Raw genomic sequence first — 16,585 nt, forward strand, 5'->3', positions numbered from 1 at the left:
GCCCTTGGGTCCGGACAAACTTGGTAATCAGAGCACAATGTTTATAAAGGTTCTAGGATGTCTCAAAACCATGTCTAGTAGAGCCTTGTTCATCAGTGTAAAGCTTGTCACATTTATGAATGAGAGGCTACAAGATGTTTAGGAAACTACACTTCTTCATTACTCTAAGTCGTGCGATAGAGTTTAACTCTACAAGGTCTCTCTCCTAATCTTTACCCGATGGTCTACAAGATATGACTACTCGAAGGGCTTATGCTAGAAGAAATGATGAGAACATTTTGGTCGAGAGCTCCTCAAGCTCTGGTTGACCCTTTGGTCGAGCAAGTGACTAATGCGGAGTTTAGGACTGCTTTTCAAGTTTTGGCTCAAGCCGTGATGGCCCAAGCCAATAGGGAGGTTATGGCCCCCGTGAACCCAAATGTAGGTATGACGATATCTATAGTGAGTGATTTCACTAGGATGAATCCTCTAGAATTCTATGGTTCTAAGGTTGAGGAAGATCGTCAATAATTTATTGATGAGGCTTACAAGGTGTTGAATATTATGGGAGTTACTCTGGTGGAAAAGGTGGAATTGGTCGCTTATCAACTTAAAGGTGTTGCTAAAATTTGGTTCAACCAATGGAAGGAAGCAAGACCGGAAGATGAGGGTCCCCTATAGTGGGAAAGGTTCATTTGCTTTCCTTGATAGGTTCGTTCCTCTTGAGATGAGGGAGGCAAAAGTGCCTGTGTTTATCAATATCCGACAAGAAAATATGAGTGTGAAAGAATATGTTTTGAGGTTCACTCAATTGTCAAGGTATGCTCCTTCTATAGTTTCCGACACTAGGGCAAGGATGAGCAAGTTCGTTTCGGGTGTGTCCGAATTGGTGGTGAAAGAAGGTATGCTCCTTCTATAGTTTCCGACGCTAGGGCAAGGATGAGCAAGTTCATTTCGGGTGTGTCCGAATTGGTGGTGAAAGAATGTCATACAACTATGCTTGTCCATGACATGGATATTTCTCATCTCATGGTTCATGCCCAAAAGATTGAAGAGAAGAAACTTAAGCAGAGATCTAGGGAGACAAGAGGGCTAGAACCGGTGATGGTAATTTCTCTCATGCAAGGTCTGATGGATATGGTCATCCTAGGTTTCAACAAAGGTTTTTCGGCAAAGTTCCTCAAATGCTCCTAAGTTCAACAAAGAGAGGGTGTCTAACCCTAAATCTCAAGGAGGTGATAGTGGGTCTTTATTGCCTACTTGCGCTAAGTGTGGAATAAAGCATGAAGGTAAATGTCTAGCGGGTTCCAGTGCTTGTTTTGGTTGTGGTAAGATGGACCAAAAGATCAGTTATTGTCCTTCAGTTGCTAAGAATGAGGGAGATAGTCGTAGGGCTCAACCCAATCCTTCATCCTATCCAAGTGGTCTGGGTTCTAATGTTCCCAAGCAAAATAGGTTATATGCACTTCAGACTCGTGGTGAGCAAGAAGGTTTTCCCGATGTGGTTACCGGTATGTTGAAAGTCGTTCAACTTGATGTTAATTCTTTACTTGATCCTGGGGCTACCTTGTCTTTTGTGACGCAATATGTGGCTATGAGGTTTGATGTGCTTCCTGATGTGTTGTTAGATCATTTTTCTGTCTCTACTTTTGTTGGTGATTCTATTGTGGCTAAGAAGGTCTATTGAAAGTGTCCCATCTCCTTGTCCCATAGAGTTATTCTTACTGATCTGGTAGAGGTTGATATGCTAGATTTTGATGTAATATTTGGTATGGATTGGCTGCACTCTTGTTATGCTTCTATCGATTATAGAACCCGTGTAGTCAAATTTTAGTTTCCAAATGAGCCTATCCTAGAATGGAAGGGGGGAAATTTTATGCCTAAGGGTCAGTTTGTTTCCTATCTTAAGGCTAGAAAGAAGATTTCTAAGGGTTGCATGTACTATCTAGTTAGGGTGAGGGATATGGATTCTGAAACCCGTACTCTTGAGTCGGTCCCCGTTGTTAATGAGTTTCTGGAAGTGTTCCCAGATGATTTACCTAGTATTCCTCCTGAAAGGTAAATAGACTTCGGTATTGACCTTCTCCCAGATACGCAACCTATTTCTATTCCTCCTTATCGAATGGCTCCGGTAGAACTTAAGGAATTAAAAGAGCAATTGAAATATTTGTTGGATAAAGGTTTTATCCGACCAAGTATCTCTCTATGGGGTGCTCCAGTTTTGTTTGTTAAGAAGAAATATGGTTCACTTTGTATGTGTATTGACTATCGGTAATTGAACAAGGTGACCATTAAGAATGAGTATCCTCTTCTGAGAATAGATGATTTATTTGGCGAACTCCAAGGAGCGAGTTACTTTTCCAAGATTGACCTTAGGTCGGGTTACCACCAATTGAGGGTGGAGGGTGATGATATTCCAAATATGGATTTTAGAATCCAGTATGGTCCTTATGAGTATTTGGTGATGTCATTTGGTTTAACCAATGCCCCGGCGGTATTTATGGATTTGATGAATAGGGTATTTAGACAATACCTTGATATATTCATAATTGTGTTCATTGATGATATATTGATATATTCGAGAGGTGAGGATGATCACATCAATCATTTGAGGATTGTGTTGTAAATTCTCGAAGACAAATAACTCTTTGTGAAGTTTAGCAAATGTGAGTTTTAGCTAAAGTTCGTGACTTTTCTTGGCCATAATGTTTCAAGTAAGGGTATTGAGGTAGATCCTAAGAAGACAGATGCGGTCAAAAGTTGGCCTAGACCTTTATCCCCTTTGGATATTAGAAATTTCTTGGGTTTAGCTGGTTACAACAGAAGGTTTGTAGAGGGGTCTTCTTCGATAGCCTCTCCATTAACAGCTTTGACTCAAAATAAGGCCAATTTAATATGGTCTGAAGCATGTGAGAAGATTTTTCAGGAATTAAAAGATAGAATTACTTCCGCTCTGGTGTTGACTTCACCGGAAGAGACAAATTTTTTTGTTGTTTATTGTGATACCTCGAGAATTGGGTTATTATGTGTGCTTATGCCAAATGGGAAGGTTATTGCCTATGCTTCAAGGAAACTTAAGGTTCATGGGAAGAATTATCCTACCCACGATATTGAATTAGCGGAGGTGGTTTTTGCCTTAAATATTTGGAGGCCTTATTTGTATGGTGTTCATGTAGATGTGTTCACCGACCATAAGAGTTTGCAATATGTGTTTAATCAGAAGGATCTTAATCTTCGCCAAAGGAGGTGGCATGAGTTACTTAAAGATTATGATATGAGTGTTCTTTATCACCTCAGAAAGGCAAATGTGGTGGAGGATGCTCTTAACCGACTATCAATGGGTAGTGTTGCCCATATAGAAGAGGGTAAAAGAGAATTGTTACGAGATGTACATAGATTGGCCTGATTGGTTGTTCGGTTAATGGACTCCACCAAAGGTGGTGTTGTGGTTCAGAATCATCTTTTGTGACGGATGTGAAAGCTAAGAAATGTCTTGATCTGACCTTAGTAGAATTGAAAGAAGCAGTGCTTAGAAAGTCCGCAGAGGCTTTCTCTCAAGGTGGAGATGGTGTGCTTCGTTATCAAGGTCATTTGTGCGTCCCTGATGTAGATGACTTTAGGGAATAAATTTTATATGAAGCCCATAGTTCACAATATTCCATTCACCCGGGAGCCACAAAAATGCACTATGACTTGTGGGAGATCTATTGGTGGAATGGGACAAAGAAGGATATTGCAGGATTTGTGGCTAAGTGTCTGAATTGCCAAAAAGTGAAAGTTGAACATCTAAAACTAGGAGGTTTGTCCCAAGATATAAGTATTCCTACTTTGAAGTGGAAAGATTTGAATATGGACTTCAAAGTAGGGTTGCCTCGTACTCACCAACAATGTGATTCAATTTGGGTTATAATAGACTGAATGACGAAATCGGCTCATTTCATCCCCGTCAAAGTTTCTTATTCGGTGGAAGATTATGCTAAGTTGTATTTGAGGGAATGGTAAGGTTGCATGCAGTGCCCTTGTCCATTATCTCCGATCAAGGTACTTAGTTTACTTCTCAATTTTGGAAATTTTTCCAAAAGGGTCTTGGTACTCGTGTTAAGCTTAGCACGACTTTTCATCCACAAACCGATGGGCAAGCGGAGTGTACTATCCAAACTTTTGAAGATATGATGAGAGCATGTGTCATTAATTTTAAGGGTAATTGGGATGACCATTTTCCATTGATTGAGTTTGCTTATAACAATAGTTACCACGCGAGTATTGGTATGGCTCCATTTGAGGCTCTCTATGATAGGAGGTGTAGATATCCTATAGGTTAGTTTGAGGTGGGTGAAATTGCATTGATAGGACCCGAATTAGTTTATGAGGCTATGGAAAAAGTACAACTTATGAGAGAGAGGTTGAGGACAGCCCAAAGTCGACAAAAATCCTATGCCGATGTTAGAAGAAGAGATCTTGAGTTTGAAGTTAATCATTGGGTCTACTTGAAGATCTCATCCATGAATGGTGTAATGAGATTTGGGAAGAAAGGGAAGCTTAGTCCCCGTTTTGTGGGTCCATATCATATTTTGAGACGTGTTGGTAAGGATGCTTATGAGCTTGAGTTGCCTAGTGATTTGGCATTGGTGCATCTGGTTTTCCATGTCTCTATGTTAAAGAAATGTGTTGGAGATTCGACATCTATAGTTCCCTTAGAAGGTTTGGGAATTAAGGAGAATCTTTCTTATGAGGAACTTCTAGTTGAGATTTTAGACCGGCAAGTTAAGAAGTTGAGAAATAAAGAAGTTGATTTGGTGAAAGTATTATAGAGGAATCAGTTAGTTGAGGGTGCTACTTAGGAGGCCGAGGCCGATATGATGTCTCGATATCCTCATCTTTTTCCTTCTACTCCTACTCTAGCTTGAGTTAATGAGTTCCTCATGGTTTACTCTTTGTTACGGTGTCATGTGTTTTAGATATTCCCATGAATCCTTATTTTTATGCATGTTCACGAAAAGGTTGTGTTTTGAAAGAAAAGTGTTGATGATTGCTCGAGTACGGGGATATTAAATGTTTTTGGTAAGTTTTTGAATGGGAAAATTTATTGGCCTGCTACTATTTCTGGACTAAATTCATCGATTGATTGGTATATTAGTTCTTTTGATTTGGCTGATGAAAAGTGGGGAAAGGTGGAGAAGCCCTGCTCTCAAGAAGAAGGTATTTTTCCGTCTATGGGAGTGTTAGGAAATGATCTTTTGTGTTTTCTTTTAGGGAAAGTCATGCAGATGTGTGGGTTATGAAAGATTACGAGTCCTTGACAAAAATGTATATCATCAAATATCATGTTGATTTTGACAAACTTTTCTTTACTTCTGTTATTCCTCCTGTTATTTCACCGACACTATGTATGTCAAACAAAGGTGAAATATTGATCCTATCTAAATCAACTTACCTGATATATAATCCAGAGGAGGAATAAGTCAGATATACTCATTGTAGTATTGCATCAAACATCTATATTGAAAGCCTAGTTTGTCCCTATTTACAAAATGAACCAAGCACAAGTGAAGGCTGCAGAAGCTCAGAGGGATGACAATGTTATTGGTAATGACTTGTAAGAATTCCGCCTTATATATTTTTCTGTTTCTTTATTACTATAAAAAAAATACTTTGCATATGCTACGCGCACCTTTACATTTCATCTTCTTGAAGATCGTGTTTGTCTTTTTTCTTTTTGGATATTTCCATGAGACAACTATTTAGTTGTTATGTTTGGTGTCTTCAACACTCAAAGTAAATGTCATGGACATTTTAGCTCTTTTTGAGCATTGTTTTAAGGGGATGTTGTGCCTCTAGACAGAATTAGAATATAGCGCGAGGAACATGGAAATCATGGCATGTAATAAACACGCCAATAACACTAAGCATGTCCTTCGGTAGGATTTTATTGTTTGATACAAGGCCTTCATTAATAATCCTCCTTAAATAAAAACTTACTTAATGAGGAAACAAGAACAATGTTAATAGAGTAAGGTCTAATAAAAAGATGATGGTCCAAACCAATAACAGTCTGACACCTCTTGTGGTGACTTGGGAGTGTGCTCGAACTGGTCTTCTGTCATGTAATGTGAGATAATCCAAACCAGCACACTATTTGTTTCAAGGGCTGAACATTTGGATTATCCCAATCATCTTATTGCTCCCACTTGGATTGCAAGCTCATGCTACTGAGCTCAGCGATAAACAATGTTTGTTGAGTTCTTATTAAATATATGTATTCGTCTTCTGCCACCAGTGTGGGACAAAACACACTAAATCCTACGTTGAATGTTTTAGCATATGCGATTTTGACGTACTAGGCATATCATCGCATATGCTAAAACATTTAATGTAGAATTTAGTGTGTTTTGTCCCACACCGGCGGCATAAGATGAATACAAACATTTAATAATAACTCAACAGACACTGTATATTGTTGAGCTCAGTAGCATGATCTTGTAACCCAAGTGGGAGAAATAAGATGATTGGGACAAATCAAAGCACCAGGCCTTGACATAAATAGAGCGTTTGTTTGGGATTATGCGATATTGGTATAGTATGCAGTATTATTATTCCAACATTAATAGTACTTTGACATAGCAGTCATTGGTTGGCTTAACAAAGCAGACGCTCTCGCATAATAACAAATCATCACTGTAGAGAATAGCAAAAGAAAAGTATATTCGGGGAGACCTTCTGCTAGCCTAAGATCGTTAACTAAGATTGAAAGATTCAACTAAAGAAGAGGAAGCTGAAAGGAGAATAAATATTTGGAATGAGAACATTGTTATAGATAAACACTCTTTGATTTTGGTTGTTCTTGGTCTAGGCATATCATCACATATGATAAAACATTCGATATAGAAATTAGTTTGTCTTGCCCAACATCGGTGGCAGAAGACGAATACAACATTTAATTAGAACTCAACAGACAATGTATATCACTGATAAGCTCAGTAGCGTGAGCTTGTAACCCAAGTGGGAGCAATAAGATGATTGGGACAAGCCGAATCTTTAGTCGTTGACACAAATAGTGCATTGGTTTGGGTTTATAATAATAAGAGGTTCTTGGTAATAGTATGAAGTATTATTATTCCGAAAGTATTAAATAAATAATAATAGTACTTTGACATAGCAATAAGCAGTGGGAGTAGATCGGGTGACTCGCCCCTCATTGACTGGCTTAACAGAGCATCTCTCTCACTGTCTCACATTACATGACAGCTAGTCTGTTGCTGTCAAAGACCAGTTTGCCTACACTCCCAAGTAACCACTAGAGATTTTAGGCTATTATTAGTTTGGACCATCATCTTTTTATTTGACCAAAAATTGGACTTCCAAATCCATTCCAATCATATAGGTTTCTCATGGACCGAAACAGTTTTGGATTAGAGTCGACTCTTACGTACTTGAAAGGCAGTTCTCAACAGTAAGTTCAATATTTCCTTAAGTTAGCCTTTAATCCAGAAGCCATATAGAAATGTTAAAACAGAGTTGTATGTATTATATTAAAATTGTCGTGACAAAAGGTTGAATATGCTTCTCCTACGCGTAAAGTCCCTTCATATATATATATATATAGGGAAAATGCATAAGTATCCCCCAACATATGTCCGAAAACTCAGAGACACACTTATACTATACTAAGGACCTATTATCCCCACCAAACTTATTTTATAAATAATTTTCTACCCCTTTTTGGCCTACATGGCACTATCTTCTGGGTCCAGCGCGTGTTGACAATTTTTTCAAGCTATTTGGTTGATAGTGCCACGTAGGCCGAAAAGGGATAGAAAATTATTTATAAAATAAATTTGGGGGTAATAGGACCTTAGTATAGTATAAGTGTGTCTCTGAGATTTCGGGCATAGGTTTGGAGGGTACTTATGCATTTTCCCTATATAATCTAATATATAATAAGCCACAATGCAACTATCATTGTAAAATTATCTTGTTAGCTTTCAACCAAAAGCTAACAAGATTTTTAGTTACATATTTATTATTTTGTTAAATAATAAATATGTCATTTATATATATATTTATTACTCATTCCTTTTGAATTTGTTAATCTGATTTTGATCTGACACATAGTTTACGAAAGTAAATTAGATTTTGACAAAAAACATTAAGTGATACTTGAAGTTGTCCCAGATTTTCAAAGACACCTTAACTTTGCGTGCGTCCTATTACCCCACAAAACATTCAAAATCACAATAAATACACATTTTTTACCCAATATTTCCACTTTGGACAAAAATATCCTTTGAATGTGCAATTTCTTAAAAATAAAAAGTCGGACCCATTATTGATGTATTCAAGGATGCTTTGGTAATTTCCTATTATGAATTCGTTTTGTTTGTTTCTTTTAAATTTATTTTACTATACTAAATAATTCTATAAAATATTATGAATCACGATAATTAATTACTTAAATATTTAAAAGATATAAAAATATATAAAAGATCTGATTGACTCTTCAAATTTTACCGGTGACACATGAATTGGGACAAATGAAATAATATATATTATTTGAAAATTTCTTAGAAAGTATTATAAATTATAGTAATTAACAGCTAGAAATATTTCAAAGACAAAAAAAAATTGATTGAATCTCAAAATAATTTTAGTACTACAAAAATTGAGAAAGAAGAAATGACCTCTATTATTTGAAAATGGCGTAAAAGTATTACAAATCATACAATAAGAATTAACAATTTAAAATTTTAAAAGACTTTAATGATTTATACTTATTCTATTTCCACTTTGGACAAAAATATCCTCCCAATATGCATATTTTTTAAAACAAAAAGTGGGATCCATTATTGATGTATTCAAGGATGCTTTGGTAATTTTCCTATGATGAATTCATTTTGTTTGTTGTTTAATTTTTTTTAAATAATTGTATAAAATATTATAAATCACAATAATTATTTACTTAAATATTCAAAAGATATAAAAATATGTAAAAGATCTGATTAACTCTTCAAATTTTATCGGTGACACATAAATTGGACAAATGAAATAATATATATTATTTGAAAATTATTTAGAAAGTACAATAATTTATAGTAATTAACAATAGAATATTTTAAAGACAAAAAAATGATTGAATCTCAAAATTTTATTAGTACCACATAAATTCAGAAAGAAGAAATAGCCTTTATTATTTCAAAATTGCGTAAAAGATATTACAAATCATACAACAATAATTAGCAATTTAGAATGTTAAAAGACATAAAAACAAATTTACCATAGTTAACAATAATTAAAAATTTAAACTATTTTAAATTAATATTAAAGTTTGGTTAACTCTTTAATTTTGTCTTTGTCACATAAATTGAAACAAAAAATGATACATACATATTGGGCCCGTGCTAGCACGGGCTCCGATGTCTAGTATATATATATATGACAATGTTAGTGCTTGATTTGTTCAGCTTGTAATGAGTTTTGAGCTTAAAAGGGAAGAAACTTGAAAAATGATCATTCAGTAGTATACTTGTTTGTAAATTTCTGGTGCCTTTGTTTGAGAATTTATCTCTAAGTTGTCAAAATTCCTTTATATAAGGCAACTAGTATACGAGTTGTTTGTCCTAAAGGCTTTGCGATCGTCATGTGTTGACTCTGTGCGACCCACGATCACGACAGAGGCTTCGCGGTTGCGCATAAGAGTTTATCTGGTTGACTTTTTTAAAGAAAAACAAAATTTTAAGCCATCACCTTAACGGTATGGGGCTTAGGCTTGACCCCTACCATGTCTATAACATCCAAAAAGTTACAAAAGCAGAGGGGAACATGGACCTAACATTTGATAGAGAACAACGAGCATAACTTAAGCAATCTACAGAAAGACTAAGATGACATAGCCTTTCATACTAATAGCAAAATACACTGGTTGAACTAAAACAAAATTTATATTTCCTATTATTTTTCTAACAACTACGCCTCAAATTTGTGCTACTCAGAATTCTCTTACCTTCTTTTTTTTGAATTTCCCATCTGTGTTGGCTTTGATTTTACCTATCTCAGGTTTCATCCACCTGGCTTGTCTCCATATCACAATAGGTTTGTACCCTTCAATTCTTGCACAAAGTTCAGCCATGTACCTATAGTGTCACAGTTTGGAAAGGCAGTGGAAATGGCTGCCTTGATATTCCACAGGATATGCACCTCCATACTTGAAGTCACAAATTTTTTTATGATCTCCATATTTTTACAAGTTGTCCAGCTTTTCCGTATTTCCCAAGAAATGCAAATAAGGGTAATTTGTTGCATCATACTCTGTACATGGTTGTTGGTGCTTAAATTCCAGCAAGTACTGAAAACTCATTGAACATCTCCCCCTCGGTGATTAATTCCAATGGAGTTTCCAAAAGTATTCCATATGTATTTGGCAGTATCACTATAACTGAAAACATGCTGAAATTACACAAATATTAGAAAATATAAAAGAAGAAGACCCTAAAATAGAATTAATTATATTCTCTATAGATAAAGTAAAAATAATCCAAGATAAGTTAGAATTATTATATAGTGAGGATCCTTTACAAGGATGGGAGAAACATAAAACAAAAGTAAAAATTGAGCTAATTGATAATAATAGCATAATAACCCAAAAATCATTAAAATATAATTTTAATGATTTAACCGAATTTAAGATACATATAAATGAATTACTAGAAAAATGATATATACAAGAAAGCAATAGTAAGCACACAAGCCCGGCATTTATCGTAAATAAACATAGTGAACAAAAAAGAGGAAAAAGCAGAATGGTTATTGATTATAGAAATTTAAATGCAAAAACTAAAACATATAATTATCCGATACCAAATAAAATACTAAAGATAAGACATATACAAGGATATAATTATTTTAGCAAATTTGATTGTAAATCAAGATTTTATCACTTAAAACTAGAAGAAGAATCTAAAAAACTAACAGCATTCACTGTACCACAAGAATTCTATGAATGAAATGTATTACCATTTGGATAACTACTTTACACAATTAGAAAATTGTGTAGTATATATTGATGATATATTACTATATTCTAAAACTCAAGATGAACACATAAGATTATTAGAAAAATTCATACATATTATAGAATATTCAGGCATAAGTCTAAGCAAAAAGAAAGTAGACATAATGAAAAATCAAATAGAATCCCTAGAAATACAGATAGATAAAAATAGAATAAAAATGCAAACACATATAGTACAAAAAATAATTAACTCAAATGAACAACTAGACACAAAAAAGAAATTACAATAATTCTTAGGACTAGTAAATCAAGTAAGAGAATACATACTAAAATTAGCAGAGAATTTAAAACAATTACAACAAAAATTAAAGAAAGATATAGAATATCAGTTTGATAAAAAAGACCAAATACAAATACAAAAGGTAAAATTATTATGTAAAACCTTACATAAACTATACTTTCCAGATGAAAACAAAAAATTTACTTATATAATAAGATCAGATGCGAGTGAAAAAAATTATGGAGGAATATTAAAATACAGGTATAATGGCAATACGATAGAACATCATTGTAGGTATTATTCAGGAACATTTAATAATACAGAAATAAAATGGGAAATAAATATAAAAGAATTATATTCAGTGTATAAGTGTTTATTATCATTTGAACCATATATTGTATATAACAAATTCATTATAAGAACAGATAATACACAAGTAAAATGGTGACTAACAAGAAAAATACAAGATTCGATAACAACAAAAGAAATAAGGAGATTGGTATTAAATATATTAAATTTTACATTTACAATTGAAATAATAAAAACTGATAAGAATGTTATTGCAGATTACCTATCACAACAAAGCTACTCAGACTGAGACCGAGGAACAAGATACAATTGAAAAGATACTCAAAGCCATTACTACACTTTGTACAAAAGTGGATAGTATGGATAATGAGATACAAAAGCTAAAGACTAATGAAGATAATCTGAAGTCTAAAGCTAGTATAAGTCAGCAGCATGACTATAAAAATGCGGAGCTATGTCGATCGGAAGGCAGAAAAAATCCAGAGCTAACAGGTGATGTTGGGAAACACCTAAAAACCCATAACATTTGTTTAAATACAGTTGCAGGTACAACCCAACGAGTTAGTGAAAAACATAATAATTCAAACTTAAACCAGTTATTCGAAAAACCATTTACCCCGAGGCAAACACCAAAAAACACATTAACTATAGAACCACAAACTTCTACATATGTGAATAGCCTACACCATGACAAAAGAACATATAACCATATTACGCGAACCTATATAGAAAATATATACAAAATCCAAACATTTTAAAACCTTAAGCCCAGATCTACTACAACCCAAGAACCTAACTAGGATTATTTAACCCAAAAATTATAAGGTTATAATAAACTAATTGCACAACCGAAAACTAACGCCAACTTAGTAAGGATATGTTACAACTATGGACTATTAAATACAGTATATACATATGACGGAGAGGAACTAAGTGGAATACCGAAACTACATAAAGCATTTATTACATATAAGAGAGTTACTAAGGGAAATTTATTCTATGTAAAATTTTATACGGCAACAGCAGAGATATTATACGAGGAAATAAAACCTCCGATACAAGTGGTAAAGATAGGACTAACAAAAGATATGATAATACTGGAAGATATCGAACAGCAACCAGAGATACAAAAAAGCGAGATACCCAGTTTTTATGCCAATAAGAGAATAATTTGGTATATCAACCATTATACAAGAGCTAGCAAATAATTATTTAAACGAAAACGCTATATGGAGCTACTATGCAAGAGATCAATTAATGATTTATTCCAATTCAAGAGAGCTAAGGAAAGCAGATATTGATGAAGTCCAAAGATGGATTTTATCATTACTTAAGCCAGAAGAACGACCTACAACATGAGCACTAAAAGTAGAATTTATTTCGATAGAGTTATTAACCAGATATTGCAAGTTAATTTGACACAAATATCCAGATCATATATGTTCAAAATGCAATGGAGAAGATAATGTGATACCAGATGTCCATCTAGAATAATCCAAATGACAAAAGGAGATAAGCATGGAAAAAGATAAAAGAAAAAGAAGCCAAGAAAGTTAAAGTCATCTACGTATTATTGCAAAGATGTAAAAGTCATAAAGTTATTTAACTTATTAGAAATAGTAGTAGACATGTGTAAAGTAAGAATAGTAAAAAGATGTAAAGTAGTCATAAAGTAGGTATGGTGTGTCATAAGTAGATGTGTCATAATGTAGATATATTATATTATATTATATAGTAGTAGGTGTACGTGTAGTATTAAGAAAGATTGTAAAGTAAGAACTTCATTTCTATATAAAGGAAGGTATATGTAAATGAAAATGCAGACAATGCCTAATATATAAAAAATCCCTTTCAAAAACTCTCTCAACTGAAAAATAATATTTTAAGATAATGGAGCAACAATCTGAAATCAAACCAGATATTTCAGATAGCATGAATAAGCAAGAGGCAAAGGTATATTGTTCAAAAAATATGCGGAACTAATTTCATATATTCGTGAATATCATATATATAATTGAATAAATTTATGTTAGTTATTATGTATTAGAATTATTTGAATCATGATTTCTAGTTTATTAGCATACTGGAAACAGGGAGAAAACTTCTATACTATGCCTCCTAATGTTGAAACCGGTAGGCGAGGAAGCCGTTTAGGGGAGTAAACAAAGTTGAGGCATTGATAAGAAGGAAGTATCCGCTAAAGTACGATGCTAGTAGTGACAGGAGAACATGATAAACAGATAATCTAGTTCATAATGATCTAATATGAATTTAATCAATTATGGATATGATAGGAAGGAATAATTGAAAATAAAAAATCTGCATAACAACAAACATGACCACATACATGCATGATGAAATGATAAAAAACTACGAAACTTTAATCCTATATATACTTAAAAAAATAGAAATAATTGAATTAAGAAGAATAATATGGGAAAAAATATTTGAAGATAACAAATCAGAAGATATATTGAACCAAGAATGGTATGAAATAGACCTACATGATTTAGACCTCGAAAGAATAGAATGGTATGATTTAGAAATAAATTCAGATTAAAATGAACTACGAATATTTACAATATTACATAGAATCTATGGAAGATATAAAACTATTAGAACAATTAATGGAGGAAAATTTATATATGTACCAAAGAACCCAAAATATGTTATATCTAGAATATATCATAAATAATATTACTGAAATACTCAGATTAAAACAACTATCGGAAGAATATTACAATAAATATTATTACATTTTACCATGAATTCCGCACCGAAAAATAATAAAGTAATTAAAATAAATTACTCACCTACCATACTACCAAAAATATGAATTCAATGAATTCATCTACTACCAATTCCGCACCCCCGAAAAATGGTATCAGAGTTATGGATAATAAGAAACAGAGTAAGAAACATACTAGTAGAAAGTTAAGAAAAATAAGAAGAAAATTAAACAAATTATATCCGAAATATAAACAACTTAATATCACAAAAATTGATAACGAAAAATTGAATCAATTAATAGATAATATATCTAAAATAGAATATAAATATATTCAATATTTAAAAATACAATGAATAACGAGAATAACGAATATAGACAAAAACTTACTGAAATAATTACAGCAAAAGGGCAAGAATTAAGACACAGGCAAAACACACTTAACAGTAATATATTTGCAGGAACTTGTCACAAATCTATAATAGCACAAAGAAAGACTATTTATATCTAGAAATACAAATAAATAACTTAGAATATAAACTACAACATAATTTATAAATGAATAAAGAAGAATATGCAATAGATGAAAATAAAGATAATATTTTCTAATCTAGGAAGAAGATACAAGAAAATAGGTGACAATATAACTTTAATGTTAGAAAAAGAAATGGTAAAATTAGAAAATAGTTTAACTGATATGATAAGAATAATAAAAGAAAATGAAGAATTAGATAGAAAAACGGAAATTGAAAAAATAAAACAACAAGCAAAAAAAGAAGTATAACAATTAGAAGAAATAAAAAATACTAAAATAATAGAACTAGAAAAAGAGCTGGCAATGTTAAAAGAAATGTATGAAATAAAAAAAAAAAAAAGAACAAAAAACAAAATTAGCAAATGAGATAATTAAATTTAAAGAAAAATTGCAATTAGAAGATGAATTAGAAGAAAAAGAAGAAAATAACCAAGATAATCTACCTGAAATAAGAATTGATGAAATAAATAATGATGATCTAGATGAACAACATTCGGAAACAAGCGAAACATATACGAAACTTTTAGCAAACATAGATAATACAAAGAATTTAGAAGTAAATACATGAGACGTAGACATGGATGAAAAACTTAGCACATCAGGAGTAAAAAACCCAAAAAATTTAAATCCAAAATATTATAATGAAAACTATGGACAATATGATAGAAAAAAACTATATGGAATAAAAGATTAAATAAAAAATGGACGCCTAAACCAATAACTGAACAATATAGTTTTTTAGATTTAGACTGTGTAGCAGATATAAATAAAACAATCCAATTATGGATAGGATATATATCAAAACAATTAATAGATAACAAAATAGTAATAATAGAAACACTAGGATATATAGAAAGAACGCTTATAGGAACAGTAAAATTATGGTTACAAAATTTATCAGATGAAAGTTTAAAAACTTTAAGAAATAATAAAAAATTTGATGGTGGAATAGCTACTACAACTATGGAAATATTATATAAATACGAAATAACTATACGAAATGAATTTAGTAGTATAACAACAGAGGTAGAAGAACAAAATAAAGAAAAAATCATAAATCAGAATATAATGACAAAATTAGCAATATATAATATGTGTTACATAGATGAATATACATGTGCATTTAGAGAATACTATTATAAAAGGAACATATAACACAGAAGAAAGTAAAGAAATAAGAAAATTATATTTTATAAAATTACCAGAACTTTTTAATTCAAAAATAATAAAAAGTTGGAATGAAGCAGAATTAACAGACGCCTTAGGAGCTAGAATAAAATTCTTGCAACGATGGTTTATGGAACTATGTGAAAAACATAAAGAAGAAATAAAAATGGAAAAAATATTAGTAAAAAACTTGACATGTTGCAAAAATAAAACAACACCTCAATTTGGTTATACGGATAAGTATTATAAAAATAGAAAGAAATATAATAAAAAATACAGATCAACATATAAATATAAAAAACCAAGAAGAAGATACTATGTAAAAAAACTACAAAACCAAAAGACAATATAGACCAAAAAGAAAACTAACGGAATGTACTTGTTATAATTGTGGAAAATTAGGACATATAGCTAGAGATTGTTAATTACCTAAATATCCAAAGAAAAAACAAATATCAGAAATAATAATAGACGATGAAAAATATACGCCGATAGAATATATAGATTATGAATTAGAAAGTGAAGATAACATATATGAAGTATCAGAAAATGAAATAGATAAAGATATAGAAATAGAATCAG

At 32.3% G+C, this 16,585-nt stretch overlaps 1 protein-coding gene across 1 annotated transcript; it reads left to right on the plus strand.

Annotated features, from left to right (window-relative positions):
- Positions 1-264: 264 nt before the first annotated feature.
- On the plus strand, positions 265-3,606 carry LOC125830624 (uncharacterized). The gene is made up of 6 exons (XM_049509800.1): positions 265-420; positions 829-1,086; positions 1,130-1,490; positions 1,929-2,037; positions 3,277-3,344; positions 3,434-3,606. The coding sequence occupies exons 1-6, from the start codon at positions 265-267 to the stop codon at positions 3,604-3,606; spliced, it is 1,125 nt and encodes a 374-aa protein (XP_049365757.1).
- Positions 3,607-16,585: the final 12,979 nt, after the last annotated feature.

This window comes from Solanum verrucosum, unplaced genomic scaffold, assembly GCF_900185275.1.
Source record: "Solanum verrucosum unplaced genomic scaffold, falcon-dt-bn FXZP01000297.1, whole genome shotgun sequence".
In the NCBI taxonomy this organism is placed as follows: Eukaryota; Viridiplantae; Streptophyta; class Magnoliopsida; order Solanales; family Solanaceae; genus Solanum; species Solanum verrucosum.